The 23,039-nt window shown below is 39.0% G+C and overlaps 1 protein-coding gene across 8 annotated transcripts in view; it reads left to right on the plus strand.

Moving 5' to 3' along the window:
• LOC124110749 (vinculin-like) overlaps positions 1–23,039 on the plus strand; it is a 270,082-nt gene that overhangs the window by 164,595 nt on the left and 82,448 nt on the right. For all 8 annotated transcript variants that reach the window (XM_046470118.2, XM_046470120.2, XM_046470119.2 and 5 more), the window contains exons 15-17: positions 12,009–12,206; positions 13,140–13,231; positions 14,820–14,940. In XM_046470118.2, the coding sequence (XP_046326074.1) occupies positions 12,009–12,206; positions 13,140–13,231; positions 14,820–14,940 (411 nt within the window). The remainder of the gene's footprint in view (positions 1–12,008; positions 12,207–13,139; positions 13,232–14,819; positions 14,941–23,039) is intronic.

Raw genomic sequence — 23,039 nt, forward strand, 5'->3', positions numbered from 1 at the left:
TGTTACATGGAAACAAAGAAAAGAGAGTTAGCATGTTCAAATAATATGTCATATATAAATATTTCCTTAGTTTGTCTGTAATAACTAGAAAATAAAACAAATATGATAACTATGATGTAAAAGATCAGTACATAATTATTACTAAACGGTGTCATGACCAGGAAAGATGTATTGGCGGCAAATTACAAAAGTTTATCATGAAAAAAATAGTAATATCCTTCTACTTTTGGATACAATCATTAGACACATTATATGTGCATGTGCATATAACAAGTGCATTGATTTGTTACATTAATACGGTATACAAAAGGTGTATATCATTGTTAGTTTTCGTAACTATTTGGTTTGCCTTTTCTTTGTTTTGGTTCATTTCGGTTGTTAAGTTTGCTTTATTTGAATTTGGTTTGTTTCGCTTTGATTTTCCTTCCTAGGGTTTGGTTTATTTTGCTTCGGTACGGTTTGGGTTCGATTCCCAGTATGGTTTGGTTCGCTTCGGTACGGTTTGGGTTCGCTTCCCAGTATGGTTTGGTTCGCTTCGGTACGGTTTGGGTTCGATTCCCAGTATGGTTTGGTTCGCTTCGGTACGGTTTGGGTTCGATTCCCAGTATGGTTTGGTTCGCTTCGGTACGGGTTTGGGTTCGCTTCCCAGTATGGTTTGGTTCGCTTCGGTACGGTTTGGGTTCGTGTCATTTCACTTCGCTACGGTTTGGGTTCGCTTTTGTACCGTTTGGGTTCGCTTCCCAGTATGGTTTGGTTTGTGTCATTTCATTTCGGTACGGTTTGGGTGCGGGTTCGCTTTTGAGATTGGTTGATCAGGTCAATGCTCAAAATTTGTTGTGATACAAATAACTCAGATGATCAGGCTGATGCCATTTGTTCTCAACTGGCGACCCATAGTGAAAAGACTGGACACAAGAAAACATAACAAGATACAGCTAATAGCTGTTTCGTGATTTGCACCGTTTATTCAGGAGATTTTGTATTTTGATCAAGAATATGTGCAATTGGCATTGTTCGGTATGTTCGGTAAGGTTATCATAGTATGGTAGATGGGGACTAGAATCTGTGACTGAAATACGGTAGTAAAAGGTGTTGATGGTTCCAAAGTCTTTATCTCGAGAAATAACCCTTTTGGATTTATAAATTGGTGGTTCCTCTGGATCATATCGAGGATTATCTTCTATACAGGACCAATTACGGAGATCCTGCCAGCTATCATCAAGGTAGCGCTGTATGAGGTGGGGAGGAACACTTTCAAAATAGCATGTGTGAACAGTATCAGGATGTTCTTTATATGAGACCTTGACATAGCAGTCTCCTTGAATAATTTCAATGCCCAGAACTCTTTCTATTTTATGTTCTACTCTTCGTAGGTGTTTGGGAAAAAACGGATGTGGTTTGACATCTAACTCTATGCATGGTTTGGTGTTGTCTTGCTTGACATTTCCTGACATTGTATTCCCTGACAGAACATTGACTGATTTATTGTCTTGTGCTGATTCCTTTTGGTCGAAAAACTTATGATTCTTCAGTGGACGTTTTCGTCGTTTTCCTGACATACTTCTTTTGAGGTGAAATTCTCTCCGAATGGAGTCTGGAATGCTGCTGCCATACTCCCATGTGTTACCTCTTTCTGGATCCTTCCATTTTACTCTGTAGTAGATTTTGCCATTTGCTCTCTTGGAACTAACAATTGAGTGGATGTCCTCTGGATTGAAGACCTGAGGGATATCCTTGGTTTGATTACCTGATGTTGGACTTGGAGGTTGTACCTGGCTGTCGTCGGGTTGTTTTCTGGATTTGGGCTGATGATGCTTACTATTCACTCCTCTTTTCCCTTTATTTACCTTTTCATTTACCTTGGTTGGAGCACTAGGACCTGGTGTGGCATGATTTTCCTTCATGGTTGCCGTGGGACTGGTAGGTTTTTCTGTTGTACTTGAAGCAGGGTTTTTCTTCTTTGTTGGGGTCTTTTGCTTCGGACTCTTGTTGCTGGAAGTACTTGCCTTTGTTTTGGAATTGACCTTCTTACCTTTCTGTTGTGGAGGTGATTGATCAGTAGCCTGGTAAGTTGAACTTGTTGATGGGGATATGTTGCTGTCAAACTGAGTATCATTGACTGGTTCCTCGTTGTCATCCATGACTCCTGAATCTATGTCACTGGGGTTATTGAGGTATGGTTCTGGAGGATACTGTGGACGATCAGCAGGATCAAAATATGGCTTCAGACGGTTGGCATGGACCAGTGGTTTGTGTATTTTGTCGTCAGAACTTCGGCGCAGTTTGTAGGTATAATTTGGACCTGTATGGATGATATAATAGCTACCATACCACTTTTTGGTTAATTTGTTGGAAAGGCCTTTTTCAACTTTTTGACAGTAAAGCCAAACTCTTTGACCTGGGGCGAATTCTGGTTCTTTAGCCTTTTTATTATATTGTTCTGAATACACCTCCTTAGCCCGAGCAGTGTTTTCAGCTGCGATTGTTCTAGTGATTTGAAGCTCCTCAAGCAAATTGGAAAGATAACTTTTGTTATTGTGGCCTAAATTTTCTTTTGGAATTAATGCTACATCTTGTGGAGCTCTCATTTCCCGGCCGAAAAGCATAACATATGGGGATTTTTGAGTTGATGAATTTGGAGCCATCCGATAGGCCATCATGATGCCAGGAATGAAACGGGGCCAATCATTTTGAGACTTGTTACAATAGGCTCTTAGTGATTGATTGATGTAAGAGTTGAGCCTTTCTACACAGCTGTTTGTTTGAGGATGGTATGGGCTGGTATGGGTAAATTTAATTGCCAAAAGTTCACAAATTGCTTTGATAAGTTTGGACATGAAGTTCTGACCTCTGTCTGAAATTAAGGTCCTTGGAGCGCCATACCGACAAAATATTTCTCTGACGAGAACATCTGCTACTTCTTTGGCTTCTTGGGTCCGAAGTGGAAAGGCTTCACACCATCTAGATGATGCATCTGTGATGACCAAAATGTATTTGTACTTATCTGGTGTTGTTGGCAGGGGACCGAGAATGTCAACGTGCCATCGGGTGAAGACCTCTTCTACAGGTAGTGGACGAAGTGGTGCCTTCTTGCCATGGTAGTGCCTCTTGGTCTGTTGACATACCTCACATGTCTGGACATAAGTAGCAATATCGCTGTACATTTTGGGCCAGTAGTACTTAGGTCTCATGGTGTTGTGCATCCTTTCTTTCCCATGGTGGCAACCGCCAAACTCTGAGTCATGATAGGATTGCAGGACTTGATTTCTGAGGGTTCTTGGGACTGCCAGCTGTTTAATGAACTTGTCTGCGTGGCCTTTCTGTCTTTGTGGAACGAATCGGTATAGGATGCCTTCATCAATTTCAAAAGTATTGGCTTCAATAAGAATCTTTTGACGATCCTTTTCATTTTGTGGAAGGACTTCATCCTCTTTGTAGTCAAAGATTTGGATGAAATCTGGACAAATCCTTTGTAGGTGACGTAAATTTGGATGTTCTTTTATACTTACTTCAACCAATGTGTCTTGGGTAACATCAGCATTTGAAGCATGTAATGCTGCGACAACATTAACTGGTACTGACTGATAATCCTCTTCATATTCAAAGGTGACTGACCAATGTGTTGTCTGTGTGTCTGATTCTAAGTGATTGACAATAGGTGTGAAATTATCCTCAGTCTGAGTTGTCTGTGTGACCTGTGTGGATGAATGGGTGTTTGGCAAGATTGTACTGCTAGTTGATTTGCTTTGCTGAGTTGAAGTTACTGAGAAGACTGTTTTCTCAGCATCTTCTTCTGTCTGATCATTACAGTTAATATTTTCCTCATATTCCCTACGTGAGAGAGCATCGGCATTCCCATTGGCTTTGCCGCTGCGGTGAACAATGTCAAAAGTGTAGGTAGAAAGTTCCAAAGACCATCGCCCTAACCTACCTGTGGCATCCTTGATGGATTTCAGCCACTTCAATGCTATATGATCAGTGTAGACTGTGAATTTTGAATTTGCAAGGTATGGACGAAAGGATCTAATGGCTTCAACTAGAGCTAAGCCTTCCTTTTCTGTAATGCTCCAGTTCTTTTCGCTGCCATGAAGAGCTCTACCACCATAAGCTATTGGATGTTCATTATTCTTCTCGTCTTTTTGACTCAAAACAAAACCTATGCTCATATCACTGGCATCAGTTGCAAGAAGAAATTCTTTGTCAAAATTTGGATACGCCAGAACAGGTGTATTACTCATAGCATGTTTGAGTGTGTTGAATGCCTGATCACACTCAAGTGACCATTGGAACTTTGGTTTCTTTCCTAGTTCTGCCTCCGAATGCTTCTTTAGCAAGGCATTCAGTGGAAGGGCTATGTGAGCGTAATTTTTCACATACTTCCTGTAGAAGTTCGTGAGACCTAAGAAGGAGCGAATCTGCTTTTGTGACTTGGGCACTGGAAAGGTTCTAATTGCTTCAATCTTTTTGTCATCAACTTGAACACCTCCACATGATAAAACATGACCCAGAAAAGATACTTTGTCCGTTGCAAAATTGCATTTGGATGGCTTTAGTGTTAATTTTGCCTGTTTCAGATAGTAAAATACTTGCTCCAAATGTTGAAGATGCTCTTCAAAGTTTTTGCTGTAAATTATCAAATCATCAATGTAGATCAGCGCAACCTTAAAAAGCAATTTTCGTAGCACTTTGCTCATGAGCTGTTGAAAACAAAGTGGAGAATTTGTCAAACCTTGGGGCAATCGTTTAAATTGATAAAGGCCTTGATGGGTGACGAAAGCAGTTTTGTGCTTTGAATCTTCATGTAATGGCACTTGGAAGAAGCCATTAGCAAGGTCTAAAGTTGAGAAGATCTTAGCTTGTGCATTGGCGATGTTATCAACAACATCATCAAAAACAGGAAGAGGCCATGACATTGGTAAAGTGACAGAATTCAACTTTCTGTAGTCACAAACAAATCTATATGAGCCATCACGTTTCTTGACTAGGATAATGGGAGCTGAATACATAGAAGTAGATTCCTCGATCAAATCATACTTCAGAAAATCATCTATAAGTTCTTCAGTGACTTTTTGGAGATGAGGAGATTGACGATATGGTCTACTCTTAACGGGTGGGTGGCTGCCAGTGTCAATGATATGCTGGTGCAGGTCAGTCTTACCTAAATCTGCAAGACTTGTTGAAAACATGTTTCTATTTTGTCCCAAAAATCTAAGTAGTCTGTGTCGTTGGGTTGGAGTCAGTTGTGTATTGGTCAAATCAAATCCTAACTCTTGTGCAATTTTGACATAATCCCTGGTATCATTGTCTCTCTTCTCATTGTCGGTGTTAACAGTACTGATGAATGGTTGGTCAGAGCCGATTTCATAAACAGAGTCTTTGTCAATGTAACTAAATTTGCCTACAACTGTACCCTTGTCAAGAACCTTTTCTTCTTGGGAGGGATTCATAAGCCTAAATGTAGCAGTCTTGCTTTTTGATTTAGAAAGAGTTCTACCGCCTGCTACTTCAGAATGAGCAGTGAGGGAAGCAATGGGTTCAATGAGGATGAGGGAATCCTCTTTGGTCTCTGATAGTCTGACCTTGAAATGAATTTCACTCTGAGGGGGGATGTAAATCTGATCTATTGTTTTTGCTAATCCACTAATCTCATGCACTGAATTGGCTATGAAATTGATATATTGCCTATCTGGGGTGCTGTTGTTAAGTATCAAGGAATGACAGCTATAATCTAAGACTGCATCATTGTCACCAAGGAAGTTCTCACCTAGTATCACTGCCTTCGGCAGTGTAGGCAGTACATAGAATCTTTGAGAAAATTCCTGATCCTCAATGACAAAATCTAACACAACTGAACCTAACACCTTATGCAATTCGCCGCCAACACCTTTTACCTGTGGAAAGGGTGAGTTTCCAAGAGTAAGGTTTTCAAAAGCTGTGCTCAGAAAAGCAGACGAAATACAACAAATGGATGCCCCTGTGTCTACTAAACAATTTGTTGTTGTTGTGCCAAATTTTGCCTGAATTACACTTTTGGCAAGGGGCGTAACTAAAGACACTGTTGGAATTTCACTTTCAAAGTTACTTTCCATACCAGACTCCATATTTGCCATGACACCTATTAGTATGTACCGTACTAAATTAAAGGATGACAAGAAATCAACAATGTATTACTTACAATATTTGAAGACTTTTTCTTCCTTTGTTGGTGTCTTTGGAGGAGTTGGTTGTCTTTAATCCAGTGTTGAGGTCAGAGGTTGATGCAGCTTGCTTGTTATTCCATCAGATGATCACAGTTGGACATGTCCTCCAATGGGTTCTTGTAGCTGGTCGTAGTTAGTTCCTGGACTCTGTGGTTCCGAAAACGATGATTCTCCGCCAAATTATCATGGAACTGTTCTAGGTGAACAATACCTTCAAAATGACGTGCTGGTTTTCTTGGGGAATTAGTCAGCAAAGAGCCAGAGTCACAGGAGACTAATCACAATTTTATTTACAAGAACAATTAACAATTTACAATATCTTAGAAAATAACTGAGGGTGCCACAGAGAGTCGGTACACACTCTGGGCTGTGGGAGAGAGGTCTGCTTGGTAAGAGAGTCAAACCCCTTCTCTGCTTAAAACCTGCCTACAGTATGTATTTAACAAAAATTTAAACAATAGAAAGGAATGTGATTGGATGATACACGCTTGGTTGTGTCCTAAGCTAAATGGATGGCTAGACAGAGGGGAATACTAAATCCTGTTTATCCTGTTGGACTGGCACTAATCTTGTTGACATATTTACTGGATGTTTTGAAAGAGATTAGGGTGTCACTATAGATGAGCTTGTGTGGGGGCTAATCCTTAATGCCCTATAGACGAGCTTGTATGGGGGCTAATCCTTAATGCACTATGGACGAGCTTGTATGGGGGCTAATCCTTAATGAGTCTTAATTGAAGTAATGTTATTCTAATATACCCCGGTAGGTGATGACAGATATACTTAAATAAATATCCTTTGTCTGGGAGATGGGATCTTGATACCTTAGGCTAGCATTTACCTAAAAGCTTCAAATCAATTAAACTATGTAGACGTAACTCTTGTCTTATTGAATAGTATGTCTAGAAGACGCGCTCCCATTACCTTAGGCTAGCAACCATCTAAAACAGCTTTAACTGAAACTACTGATATTTTATATAAGCATTTTACCTAATGATATTTATAACTTGGTAAACTATAATTATATGAAATGATGTATAAATATTACACCACGATAACTCATAAAAGCACTTGATGTAGATCTAATTATTATAAGATAACTTAGTATAAATGTTATCCCATGATACTATAAACGTATCATTAGATACATCAATTCAGAGGATACAGGAAACTTTAGAACGCTGGACTAATAGAGGTTCGGGTTGGGGTGTGGATAATATCGATAGTTTATATTTAGATATAGCAAATTATATGCCCTTCAAAGGTGGATCTTATATAGATTTACCCCCGTATTATAAGAAGAAAAAAGCCATAATTAACGTAAAAAATAAATCCGATGAGTGTTTAAGAATGATGATAAGATCTGCATTGTTCCCCATAGAGAAGCATCCGGATAGACCTTCTAGCTATCCCCAAAACGATGGACTCAACTTCGATGATATAGACGAACCTACACCAATATCACAAATTGATAAGGTGGAAAAGCAAAATAATTCAACTATAAATGTTTTCAGACATTCTAAAGGAATTGTTGTACACAGGATAAGCTCCGCTCCGGAACATATCCCCAGAATCAATTCATTTCTGATCGAAGAAGATGGTAAATATCATTATACGTGGATAAAGAGTTTAAACAGGCTATTATACGATCAAACTAAATATAAGGGAAAGAAATATTTCTGCGAAAGATGCCTACATGGGTACAGCAGACAAGATCTATTAGAAGCGCATAAAGAAGACTGTAGAGGTGTTGGACAGACCGCTATCAGGATCGATATGCCTAAAGAGGGAAACAATATATTAAAATTTGAACATTATTGAAATCAAATGCCAGTACCGTACGTAATTTACGCCGACTTCGAAGCGCTTATCAAACCCATAGAAAATACCAACCATAATAATCAAGATAGTAGTTTTACGTACAAAACTCAAGAACATATTCCTTGTGGGTTTGGATATATAGTTGTTAGTATGATGGGAAAACAAACACTTCCGTGATTTACAGAGGTCCCGATGCAGCGGGAAAGTTCCTAGAATATCTACAAAATGAAGAGAGAATAATCAGGGAAAAATTATCATGTAAGAAACCCATGTGTATGAGGAGGGATGATTGGGGGGCCCATAAGAAGTCAACGAGTTGTCACGTTTGTAATAAACCCCTGGATGGGGATTCCGTAAGAGATCATTGCCACGTCACGGGTAATTATCGGGGGGCCGCTCATAACGAGTGTAACTTGAAACTAAAAATGAATTCTCAAACAATACCCAACCCCGTTGTGTTTCAAACCTTAGGGGATACGATTCACATCTCATCATGCTAGCTATCTCAAAGACCGACGGTGGTTTAACATGCATTCCTAATAATATGGAAAAATACATATCATTCTCGTTGACTAAACCTATACATTATAGGGACAAGGATGGGAAATCTAGAATAAAGCAAAGTAATGGGCTTAGATTCATAGACTCCGTACAGTTTCTGTTATCTTCCCTGGACAATTTAGCTAATGCAAACAATCCCGATGACTTTGCGATAACAAATAAATATACCGATAAGATAACTCGTCATTTGTTGCTGAGAAAAGGTGTATATCCTTACGAATATATGGATGATTGGTCTAGATTCGAAGAAACTGAATTACCACCCCTCGAATCATTCTATAGTAACTTAACAGAATCTAAAATAACAGATGCCGATTATGAACACACTCTGACGGTCTGGGATAAATTAGGTTGTAAGAATTTAGGCGATTATCACGATCTGTACTTAAAAACCGATGTACTGTTACTCACCGATATATTCGAGATATTTAGAAAGACATGTTTAAAACAATACGGCTTGGACCCGGCATGGTACTATTCCAGTCCCGGACTATCATTGGATGCATTGTTGAAGAAGACCGGCGTAGAACTAAAACTACTCACAGATTACGATATGCACTTGTTTATTGAGAAAGGATTAAGAGGTGGTATATCGATGGCAGCGTAAAGGTATTCTAAGGCTAATAATAAATTAGTGGAAGGATACGATCCCAGTAAACCCGACACGCACATATTATATCTCGACGCTAACAATTTGTACGGATGGGCTATTAGTCAACCTTTACCCACAGTTGGTTTTGAGTGGATTGATGATATTGAAGTGAATGATATCCATAATATCAATGTGAATGATGCGAATAAAGGGTACATACTAGAAGTTGACCTAGAATATCCAAATTCGTTACATAAAGATCATAACAGTTATCCGCTAGCTCCCGAAAGATTAATGGTTAATAAAGATTGGATGTCGGAATATGAACGCTCCTTGATGGGTAATAGTAGGTTAGCTAACGTAGAAAAACTCGTACCAAATTTGATGGATAAAACAAAATATATAGTTCACTACAGAAATCTACAGTTGTATCTATCGTTAGGTATGAAACTTAAGAAAATCAACAGAGTTCTAAAGTTCGATCAAAGCCCTTGGATGGAGCCCTATATAAGGTTGAACACAGATTTAAGAAAGATAGCTACCAGCGATTTCGAAAAGAATCTGTATAAGCTCATGAATAACTCAGTATTTGGTAAAACTATGGAGAATCTGAGGAAGCGTGTTGATGTTAAATTAGTCAGGTCTAATGAGGAAGAAAGACTCAGGAAACTTATAGCCAGTCCGGCTTTTAACAGAAGCAAGATATTCAATAACGACTTAGCCGCGTTGCATATGCAGAAGAGTAATATAAAATTCAACAGAAGATAATCCACTGCACAGCGTAGTAAATAAAAAGGTGTTAGGTAAGATGAAGGATGAATGTGCTGGGACCCCTATAGTGGAGTATGTGGGATTAAGACCTAAGATATTTTCTATAAAGAAGTCCGATAATGGAGAGATAAGAAAAGCTAAGGGTGTTAAGAAGTATGTTGTAAAAAAGCATATCAAACACGAACAGTATAAAGAATCATTATTCAATGGTAGAACGTTCAAACACGAGATGAACTCTTTAAGAAGTTACAATCATAGGATATATGGATTTAGAATGAACAAGACATCATTATCCCCCTTAGATACAAAGAGATGGATTGATAATGATGGTGTAACTACCTATGCTTATGGTTATGGTGGTAATACCGTACCGTCGGGAACTATGAACAACTCTTCTCGAACAAATGCCCTACCCGGTCCATCTTTAAGATAATAAAGAATAGGCTCTCCTTCTTTCATAACCAATCGACTAATGTTATACGTCTAAAGGGACCATATGGGATCGGTTGCGCGACGTAGGCCTCCTTCGAGTTCACCTGCCTGGTATAAATATCTTACCCTTACTCTATCCGGAAGTTTTCGTTCTTTGCCTCTCCTCGGTGCTGAAGATTCGGAAGTCACGGATTTCATTTTAATAGCATCGGATGGTTTCTTCCCTATTAATCTCGTTACTTCATTATTCAGCGCTGATACAACGGCTGATAATCGTGTCACCCATTCGGTTGATCTCAATCGCTGGGATTTCATTTCGATCCCATGCTGATAGCCAAACAAACGTTCCGCTAATGTCCTGTTAAATCTTTCGACGATAGCTTGACTGCGGTGGGCCTCTCTTTCACCACGCCTGATTTCGACATTGGGCTTTGTTAACAGTTTTGTTATCGATCCCATAAACTCGTGACCGGGATCTACTTGAAATAGCTTAGGCCATTTTAGTGGTCCGCGTTTATATATGCGACTCAGTGCATTTGCTACTTCTGTTGAATCTATCGAAGTTAATGGCTCAGCCTCTTTGTATCGACTAGCCACATCCACTACTGTTAAAGCGTATTTATACGTTTTGCGTTTTACCTTATCGTGGGGAAGAAACAAGAGGTCAGCCTGATGAACTTCATTCGTTGTAAAAATATCAAACTTCTTCCTCGGTATATAACGCGGTGCCGGTAAGTATATTTGCCACATCGCTTGTTTCTTTAACCAATCCTTGGCCACATCTTTAGATACCTTAGCCGCGGTGGCTAATTTTTTTATTGCTCCTACACCTTTCCAATATCCTCATGGGCTATAGTAAATTTTATTCATTATCATTTAATATTGATGTTTCGTTTAATACAACTTATGACTATCATTGAATCGCATAATCATTTTGGCATAAAAAATGCCACCTGTAGTAGCAGTATAGGTATATGAATCCGGCTCCAGTGGAAGTGGTCCAGAACCCCTATTACCTATACTACTATATAACAATTTATTGTCATGAAAGTAGTTATAATGATGCTTAAATACAACTCTCTCAAACACTTTACCAATACAACTAATAAGTGATATTGGTCTGTAATTTGTCACAACTGAATGATCTTTCTTATACAATGGCATAACATGCGCTCTTTTCCATTCTGTTGGATATGCATTTAAAGCCAATGAATGATTTAACAGCATACATAAAACAATACTAATGCTGTTTACTGTTTTCTTTAATAGGTTATTACTTATTCTGTCTGGACCAGATGACTGAATTTGTTATAACACCATTGTAAATTAAAAGCACATTTTTCCTTTGATTTATGATTCATGCTCCTTGTGCTCTAGATCTAGGGGCACTTATATAGACTTGAATGAATGTTTCATTGGTTTCCTGATGCCTTTGATTCAGAGACAAATAAAGCATGAGCATACTTTTTAGACATGTTTTGACACAACCAGCACAACGAGTCCACAAAAAGTCCCGAAAGGCTGCATGAGATCAACTGCATCCAGGTGATTTTGTTGTTGTACTGGCTTCTATTAACAAGCCAAGACCTTTTAGTTTATGTGAATATGTATACATATACATCTCTTTCCAGAGGAAGGAATTCTGCGGGACACAGAGAGAATAGAAGATGGAATACGGTCTAATGACTCCCCATTAATTGTTGCCAATGCTTCCAACATAGCACGAAGAGCAAACCGAGTTCTGCAAGTTGCCCATAATGAAGTGGACAATAGTGAGGACCCTGCCTTTGTCGATAGAGTGAACAGCGCTTCAGAAAATCTGAAAGCAAGTAAGTTCTAACTGAAGGCAAGAAGTATTCATTATGATGATAGCTCAACTGATGATAGAGCAGTAACTAGCTGGAAAGTGTAAGCTGCAATTCTCCTCTCGTACAAAGTCACTAAGTGAAGCCAGTGGTCAGGCTCTGTAACATGTCTCTATGAATGTCATCAAACCCTCATGTCAATCACTGGTTTGTCTGGGCTGGTCTCTATTACTTACATGCCACCATCATATGGTTGGAATATTGTTTGTGCAACACATGCTGAATTCATAATTGTTAGTAATCACAATATCTATTTGTGACATAGAATTGTTTTAAGAAATATAGCTTTATATGTGATAATAAGCATAGTTTGACTTTTTCATCAAAAAGATTCCCAGAAATAGTCATTCTCATTGGAGACCATATATATTTAACTATATTCTTACTTTAGACTCTCATACACACCCAGAAACAACACTTAACTCACTAGGAAGTCTACGTTACTTAATACACAAGTCCAGATTACTTCACTTGAAAAATTGACAAATTAACCCACAAATAATGTGTAATGTTTTTATTTCAGAGACTTTAGTCAAGTGTTACTTCTTTTTTTTCCTTACTTCCCTTTGGAAATTCCAATGAGCAAGTCTTGACACCTGTGACCAACACTCTGCACGAGAATGTGCAATATGACTCACCCTGTCAGATATTGATATTTCCATGCTAACTCATACTGTGTGGACAGGCTCCAGTATTTGTTTTATGTTGTGGTGCTTTTCATTCTTGAATCTCTTACATTCATACTTGTACAGTGGGACCTTGGTATTACACATCAGTAAAAGGCCTTTGGCCATGAAACCTACTTTTGTCAGGGCAACAATGGATAAGGTGCCTATTTCAGTATTGACTGATAACATACTTCCAAAGAGGTTAATTGGTCACCTTTTGGAATTGCAGCAATTACACCAATGGTACAGAATGCCAAGGTGGTTTCCATGAATCCACGAGATATGAATGCTGGCAGCAACTGGAGAAAAGCAAATCAATCTGTAAGTGATTATGTTACTTCTCTTTCCTTTACAAACAACCCAATATCCAGAGTAAAGCCACTTTATAAAGTTTGACCAACAGTTATCTAACAGTGGGCTTTGGAAAATAAGGCGCTCAAAATGTCAAGGGTTCTGTTGATGGATTGTAATACTTGTAGGGTAGAGTGACCTCCCTTGTTTGTTTATAGTCCAAACTCACTCCCACGCTTGACACCCTTGTTACCCTCCCAGTATGAAGAGCTCTGCTGTGAGGGGCTCACTTAATGCTTGCTAACAGCGATTCACTTTCGGGACGGACTACATTGTTTGAGACACTTCATGGTAGTAGTGTCTTCCCGACCACAGTGCCTCAACATAACCAGAATAACATCTGAATAAAACAGACTTTTATTACGAGAAATACAGATATACCATTATATTACATGCACTTTATATTACTCCTATATATTACATACAGTATATTACACAGAACTAATCACAAAGCATTGAAAACACAGTCTATTCTGTAAAACAACGCTTACACTATTTTCTAATCCATACACAAGAATAAAAAGATAGAAAGGTTATATATTAGTAATAACTAAAGTTTACAATGTACAAGCCTAGTTTTTCACATTTACTTAAACGGATTATACCTGAGATTTAGATAGTAGTAAACACTGTTACCTTACTTAATAGCAACATTCAAATGCAATAGCATACAATACAAATATATATAAACAAAATAAACTAACCTGTGCTGTCAACTTTTGAGAGAGTGTTTGCAGACTGAGTACATGCAGTGAGATGAAAGGTTAACTTAGAGGGTTAGCTTGGCCAATCAGTTGGTTTTGTCATGGCTTGGGTAACATGACTGACACATTCAACTACATTTACACTATCCTAGCTACTAAGCATACATTGAAGTTAAACACAAAATAGCACACACTGAAGAATAACAAAATGAATATGTACAAAGGTTACATCTGCCACACATGTAATTTTACATGTGGAATGATGGTTTGGAGCAATTAGTTGCTCCCAAAATACCGAATTTATAGAAAAAGACCCACTTTGGATGGAGTCTGGAAGCTTGGTTGTTTTTTTCATTTACAATTCAGCAGTCTGTTAACTATCCAGTGTATTATTAGATGTCCATATCCACTGATTTCTCAGGTATATTCTAGCACTGATGTAAAAGAGATTTTGTATTCGCAAGAATTATCAAGTAATAATTACCACTACTTGTACAACCTATTATGGATAGTTGTCAGTGAAGAGGACTTATGTCTTAAGGTTTTATAGTGTAATGACAGCTAAACTACAAGATTTATGGTACTGATGTAATAGAGGTAATATTCTTTAAATTATTAACAATGATAACTATTGTTTGATGTTTTACAGTTAAACAGTTCATGTTTTCCAAAACGAGTGTAACCTCTTGTCAAGTTTGAAAGCATTACTGCATGATGCCCTATTGTCATTCAGGTATTTACTTACAAATGAATGGTCTCGCCTGTACAACTTTCTACCAATTATGGTCATTGGCTGGCTGAAGATTATAAAATGAAGTACTTATACACTGTTTATTGTCATTGTTTCCTTACAGCTTATTCATGCTGTTGGTGGCGTGAGGGAGGCCGTGACAGTCAACAAGCCACTAGATGGGTACTATGGACATGCTGATCATTTCCCTCCACCACCTGACATGTCACAATTGCATATCTCAGGTGAGCCAATTCAGCTGTAAGCCAGGTACAACAGCCAACTTATTTTGCAATATTTCACACTTTCTCTTTCTGGAATCAATAAAAGGGCTTGGAGTTCAAAGCTCTAAGCAGGCTCAGTTCAAACATGCTGTGATAATTGGCTCCTGTTTCCCAGTGTTTCCCAAATAGAAGTAACAACCTTAAAATTATGTCAGATATGTACCAGATACAGAGGATTTGGCATATTTAGTAAGGTGTAAAATGTGACATTCATTTAGAGACATGTTGTTGGTTGAGTACTGGCTCAAATACAAGACCAAAGTTGATTTTATTTGTCACCTTTCTCATCACAGTTACCAATTATGTGACTGAATGTTTAAAACAGCATTGTAGATAAACGAAAATCTTTCTTGAATGACATTTAGACACTAATGTAAATATAAATAACACATGTTTCATATAAGTAAGACATGTTTTATATAAAAAGAATATGCATCATAAAAATATGACATGTTTAATATGAAGAAGATATATTTCATATAAAGAGCACATGTGACATAGATATGAAACATGTATCATATAAATAAGATGTATTTTATATGTAAGACATGTTTCACATAAATAAAACATGGGTCATATAAATAAGATGTTTCATTGTGGCTTGGATATGAAACATATACAATATACTTGATGTGTAAAATTCTTCAATGTATGGAAGATTTTGTCTCATATACTGAAGATAAAGCACCATCTAGTGTCTGTAAAGGATGGACACAATGTACAGTGATGTGCGGAAATTTGATCCCAGATCCCCTGTGTTTCCAAGGGAGGCTCGAACCAAAAGGCTTCCCAATCTGACTAAAAGGCTAAGGTCATCTAGCAACAGAAGTGACAAATCTAAGTTTCTAAGATATGAACAGAGCACACAGAATGTAATTAGGTTTGACAAATTAACACATATGTCACACAGAATTAGGTTCATTTCACTAAAAATTCAAGTGAAATACTAAATAGCAATCTTCTTTATGGTTAAAAGAACTTCTTAGGCTTGAAAAATTAAAGAATTGGTTCTCAGACAATGGATTTCGAAAATATAGTGCAGGTGGGCGGTTGTTAGGGCTCCATGCCTAAAAGGTATTGTAATCATTCTGTTTGTTATTATTATTTTTATCTATTATTATTTATTATTCAACAGGTTTTATTTCCAATCATAACTCAAGAACCAGTGACCGAAAGCTCTTAAAAAAATCACTAAGGTCCCCAAGAGTCTGAAATTATGTCAACCAAAAAAAAGACTCTAGGCCCAAGGACTCACGGCAGATATTTCAAAATTAATAAACATAATTCAAGTTTACCAGCTCATATTTCAGAAACATCTAAGTGCTTTCTTGTGCAGCTTCGGAATCGGATGCCCAACAATTTTGCCTCCATGTCTAAAGTCACTAAATGGCTTTGTTTGGCCGTGTTTTCACCATTTTTGTCAGTACCTGTTCCTCAAATGTGCAAACTATCTGCTCATACACTTCCAAACATTCCATACTTTTTGTCCGTGCACCATTCTGCAAAGTTATAAGAAAACAGATATGTCTTCCATGGCCACCATATTGAGTCCAACTTTAGGCAAATTGTCTTCACACTTTTGGCACGACCTCTTTAGGAAATTCTTGCATTGGAAATTTTTCAGGTAAAGAACTTGAAGAACCTCTGTCATATATTGCTTTGGTTGCTGAAGGAGTTCTGTTCCTGGTCATATGTGAAATGTCATGTGATGTGGTGGCCATATTGGATTGAACATGTTCATAGCAGATTTGTCATTTTTGTTGTCTTCCACAATCGTTTTATCTGCTTGTATCAGCTGCAGACTTTCAAAATTTGCAGATATTGTCTCCATAGTTCAAACATCAATATATTCTAACTGTTTTGAGATACCTTGATAAGTTAATGACATATTGGAGTTTGCTTCTGATGTAGATTTTCTCTTAAAATTTTCTTTGAAAAATCAAATCTTCATTACTTTTTGAAAAAATGATTGGAAATTAGCACTATGGAGAAAACATATGGTAAACATGTTTTGTTCATAGATGAATGTGAAAATGTGATTTGTTTGGCGGCCATGATGGATCTTAGTAGTTTCTATTGAAATTACTGTGCAAACGATGTATCTACACAGGTTCTTCAGAGAAAGTACTACAAATGGGCATCAGCAGCTGAACATTTCATGCTTTTAGCTGCTTGTCAAGAAATGATTTGTTTGGCAGCCTTTTTACTACCAACTACTACCTCTATTACATCTTTGCCATGAATCCTGTATTTGTGCTCTAGTCACACTAACTAAAATTGTCAGATTTTCAACAGAAGTCCTCTTCACTGTCAATCACACAACTAGTTGTTCCCAAATAGCATCGTAACCAATCCAGCTATAACATATGCAATTGCGGGAACTTCACTTTTTCCTTGTGTTGGCTGGAGTCTACACTTATTATGTAGTTTTAACGATCTAGCGCTTGGTAGTTAGTCACATTTATCTAAGATTATTCAAATAGTTTTCTATAAAACTGGGGGGCACGGGTGGCCCAGTCGCCTAAGGCGCCGCGATTCGCTGTGCAAAGTTGCTGATCACATAGGAGATTAAGTTCTCACAAATCAACGAAGAAATGGAGAAGATAAGACAGGCAGCTCTGGCTAAGAAGATTCTCTAGGCCAAGAGACCGCATGGACAGCCATCTGCTTCTGCAACACATACATCCGTAGGGCCTACCCCAGCCGACTGAACCGACCAGACAACTATCCCGCTCACCAACCAGCCAGTACAATGAACCGATCAGCCGTACAGCCAGCCGACTGACCACCCGGGTATAAGTCTGCAGGCTTTTCCCTACTGTGATACACAGATAGCTAGATCCTCGCTAGGGTCCCAACAAGGTACCACAAGGCCAAACTCCCCAGCCAAGACACTATACGGTCGCCACACAGCCCACACGGCACTGTCCAACCAGTTGTCCACACAGCCAACCGTTAAGACACCATACGGCTGCCGCACGAACTCCAGGATAACCCAGCCGGCCGGCCATCCACCTTACCATTAAGACACCACACGGCTACAGCATGTAGTCGACCATACGGGACTCGTTACTCACGGGCAGCCATCACAAGCCGCACAGACTTTAATCATACCGGAAGCCTGGACACCGGCATAGGATGAACCGCACAGGGATCACGTGGCCTACCATGATTATCCACCGCCCACGGAAGCTACCAACGGTCACCCGGAGGTGGAAGCAGAGTACTATGAAGATATCAATCAGGCTGACGACGGCTGATTTTACGGGGGGGATATATGTTTGTAGAACTCATCGAGGAATTATATCACCTCATGTCAGTACTGACAGAAAATTTACCACCTGAGATGCCAGAACATGGGGGATGTCATGCTCTGACATCCTCTCAACACATCCACCAGACATTACCTTGGTCGAGTTATGCAGGCAAGGTAGTAGACTAGATGTCTTAAAATCTGCTCAAGCTTAGACATGAGGAACAACTACCCTTACTGCCATTGAAAGGGAATTTATACAAGACATGTGATGCTCCACTTCCGGATTATCCAAGTTTGGATGAAATTTCTTAGAGCTAGTACGCAACCCTAGTACTAATGTCATGTTACCAGCTTCGCGGATTAATGATCTGTCATTGGTCTCCAGATATTCTGTGTACATTGGCGCTTATATCAACTGGTTTGTCGCTGGAATCAGACACATCATTCCACCATTACAGACATCTGATGAAGGCATAACCTGAGACACGCCTATGACTATAAGAACTGATCAAGTCAGAGTCATTCACAGCCAAATATATACTATTGTAAGAATGCAGGAAGACTAACTCTCCCCCAAGCCTTGATGTCTTTACAGCTACTATCGATGCAGTGTCAACAACTCCTAGCTCAGATTCGTTCTAAAGTCGTTTCTAACCAAACAAAGAGGTTGATAATGTCACAACCCATATCAGCTCCCACGACATTCAATGGGAAATTGGGACATGTGATAGAGGAAGCCAGACAAGATACAACGGAACGATTCCAAGGATCAACTATCAGCCTAGCTGCCAAGGCTCATGGAGTGTTCCTGGGACCAGAAAGACTTGTCATACAAACAGCCTCCTAAAAAGAAGTTTGTCCCCTCCAGGAAGGATTCCTTCCAACCGAGTTGGGGGTACGACAAGCGCCAATCTTCTCAGGAATCTTTTCGTCCACCAGACTACAAGAAACGAGGATCCCATTGCCATGGAAAATCTGCTGGCAGAGGTGAACGCAGATTCTGAATTCCTGCCACCCATGTCTATTTTATAGACCCTTTCGACCTGGTTATGTCTATGGATTGCGATTTACGCCTACCATCTTTCAACGTAATGCCATCGTAATTCCTAGTCCCAAAGAAGAATACGACCGACATGAGGATGATAATCGACATAAAGATCATCAACAAAAAATTCCTGGTACCTCCGCCAAATTTCCAGATGGAATCCGTACAGAAGTTACGGTTGACATTGAAGACAGGAGACTGGCTTATCAGCCTTGATCTACAGATGCCTATCTTCACGTTCCCATACACCCATCGTCACACAAATATCTACACTTCGCGATCAATGGTTGACATTACGAGTTCCAGGTCTTACCGTTCGGGATGTCGATAGCCCTTGGCTATTCACCAGAGTTACAGCGCCTGTTATCAAGTTAGCCCATCTTCAGCTAGTTCGAGTTTATAGATACCTGGACTATTTCCTGGCTGCAGACCAAGAGGAAGCTCAGCTACACCAGAACATGATATTCTAGGTCCAACCTATGACAAACCTAGGCTTCCTAATCAATCCTTCCAAGTCTGAGACCATTCCGGTTCAAGACATCATATACATCGGAGCAAGAATCCAACTAAACAAGGGATATCTATGTCCACCAATGATTCAATCACTATCAAGTCAACCCAGCAAGTCACTCTTCTAGGCAACTTAACGTGTCTACAGGATATGACTTTCAGAGGAAGGCTGATGCTACGTCCTCTACAGACATGGATCAATTCACTACGATCCCAGACCTTAGAATTCAAAACTCAGTTACCTACCAACTTATGAGACCTGCTATGGTGGACTCGCAGAGAACATGTGATGAACGGCATCCCTCTGACTTCACCTTACGAACCCATGGCTAAGGCCACCTTACTCCCAAAATCCAGGAAATCCTCCTTCCTCCTAGCCAGGGCGATAGCAGCTAGAGTTTCAGAACTCCATGCCTTGGATTATTCTAGTCTTATTCATGATCAACAATGGACCTCAATCACTCTAGGATCGCTCCCAGATTTTGTAGCCAAGAATCAATCTACCACATTGGGACTGTTAGGTAATACACTATACCTTTCCTGCATTGGGACCAACAGTGGATTGCCCATACAGACTTTGATGTCCCATCAGAGCTCTAAAGTTCCATCTCACGGCTACAGACCCTCATAGACGTCATCAAATGAGACTTTTATATCTTGAAAGATATCCAACAAAGAAAGACATCACCAAGGCTACAATTGCGGGATGGCTTAAAACTACCGTTACAGAGAGTTAGACACAAGCACAGAATTCCACACCACGTTTTGGATCCTGTTCAGCACATGAGATAAGAGCCCTAGCCACTTGTCTCGCTTTATGGACATCAGTCTCAGTAGAACAAGTGGTTTCTGGCTGTCAGTGGGCCTCACAGAACACCTTCATTAGCTTTTACTTGTGTGGTGTTCAGCAGGACCATCATACTTTCCCTGGGGCCCATCGTTGCAGCGCAAACTATTGTCCACCAATCCGACACCAGCAGCATCAGAGTGTGAGTACACCCTTGTTTATCCTGTCTATTACATGTAGGATGGATTAGGATCACCTTGAGATATAACTGCTCCAGTGACCGGAAGTGACATCATCACCGGAAGTGATGTCATAACTGTAAGTGATGTCAGCACCAGCAATAGCAGTACAAGGTCACCTAATCAGGAAATGACGTCTTTGGTAAAAATAGAGAGACGCCATTGTCCAATAAAAGATGTGACAAACCGGAAGTGACTTCAACAAGAAATGACGTCACTGGGTGAAAATAAACCCGAAATCACTGTGAAAGTATCACATATCATATATTTGACTGATTCTTGAGACTTTTCTGATTTTCAAGTCAAATTATCTTGAGTTAGGATTAGAATCAGAGAATAATCGTTTCCAGAAGAGAATACTCTCAATTACACAGGGAGTTACTAGAGGCAGATCCCACCGGGTCCCTCTGATATATTCTGGCAAAGATGGAGGTAGAAGTTTCATTAGAATTATCGAACAATAGTTATCATTATTAATACTTCTTAGAATACTACCTCTATTACATCGGAAGTACTCTCACCCACCTCCCCAATATCTTCTGCTTCTAGTGGTTAGATGTGGGAAGAAGTGACATTCCCGCCATTGCATACATCACAGCTTGATTGGTTACAATGCTATTTGGGGAACAACTAGTTGTGTGATTGACAGAGAAGAAGACGTCTGTTGAAAATCTGAAAATTTTAGGAAGTGTGACTGAAGCCAAAATACAGGGTTTATAACAAAGATCTAATAGAGGTAGTATTCTTAGAATTATTAACAATGATAACCATTGTTCAATATCTGACACTATTAGCCCAATAGCTTCAAGATTTCTCCTGTAACGCTGTCATAAGATGCTGATCATTTTCGATCCGCCCTCAAATTTGATAAATCCAATCGTTTGGATCCAATCTTTGATTGAAGATGTTTTTCGTCACGTTGCTATGGAAACCAAATTTGATGTTAGAATGAGGCGATTTTCACAGAAGATGTAGATACAGTAAATAACAAACCAATGTTTTGTAGACAGACCAGCAGATGGACGTTGGACATAGTTTTCGCCAAATTTGACTTATTGGTATGATACAATAGATAGGAGCTAAACATTAACACCAATTTCTTCAACCTCAGAGGCAAGTACAGCTGCGTCATAGCTCACCCAAAAAAGTATTTTCTTCTTGTGGCGGGCTACCTAAATTACCTTGACCCATGACCTTGATGTTTTGAAATGTCTTTAGTCCAGCTGCCCAATCCAGGGGTCAAAACGGCTAAGATTGCTAAAATAACAGACTTTTATTCGGACTATAGAGCCCTATTATTCTTTGTATTAGTTCTCTGTATAACCAAAGTGAGATGTTGTGAATCAATTTCCATAAATGTAGACCCAGATCCGCCATTATATTTCGGTATTCCATGGAGCCTGATCATCATGCCTGCATCTATATATTCTTGTAAATATTTTTTGTTGTTGTTGTTCAAACTGGTATGTATCCAAATAAACAAATGTTTACAATCAACCTGGGAAAGGACCTCCCTACATAAATGTATTCCTTGATGAGTAAAATACTGGAATACAGTATTTGAATATGGTCGGAGTATCGTTTTATTGCACAACGTCAAAACGTTATCATCAGCACACAACCCCTGAAGAAGCATGTCAACAAATCCATACTGAAGTACTTAAGTTAGTCCTGTTATTACACTATCTGGTTATAAATGTGTTTATTGTGTAACATGAGCTCAACTTGAAATGAACATTAGTCGTCAGAGGTACGTCTTCGGTCTAACTATCCCTGTTTTGAAATTTCTTTCTAGCTAAGATATATGGAATAAAAGCGAAACGTGCGGTGTACTTTATGATGAATAGGGCAGTGCCTGAGAACCAAAACTTCTTTTTTTTTAAGCATTACCAGTCAATCATGATATGTGACCAAGGAATAAAGAGGCAGCTTCAACTATGAAAGATGTCTTGCATATATGGCAAATGATTTTTCTGTATACGCAACATCTATGCCATGTTTTATATGATACATGTCTTTTTTTATGATAGCTGATATCATTCATATGATTCCTGTGTTATTTATGAGACATGTCTTATTTATATGAATCATGTCGGAGCATGAACAGCAGAGCATGGTAATAACAAACATGGGTATATGAAATACTTCAAAAGTCCTGACTGCTGTACTATATATCACCATATAATAATTATATGAGTAACATATTCTGTATAAAGAATTAAC

This window comes from Haliotis rufescens, unplaced genomic scaffold (genome assembly GCF_023055435.1).
Source record: "Haliotis rufescens isolate VD_foot unplaced genomic scaffold, xgHalRufe1.0.p SCAF_6, whole genome shotgun sequence".
NCBI classification, from domain to species: domain Eukaryota; kingdom Metazoa; phylum Mollusca; class Gastropoda; order Lepetellida; family Haliotidae; genus Haliotis; species Haliotis rufescens.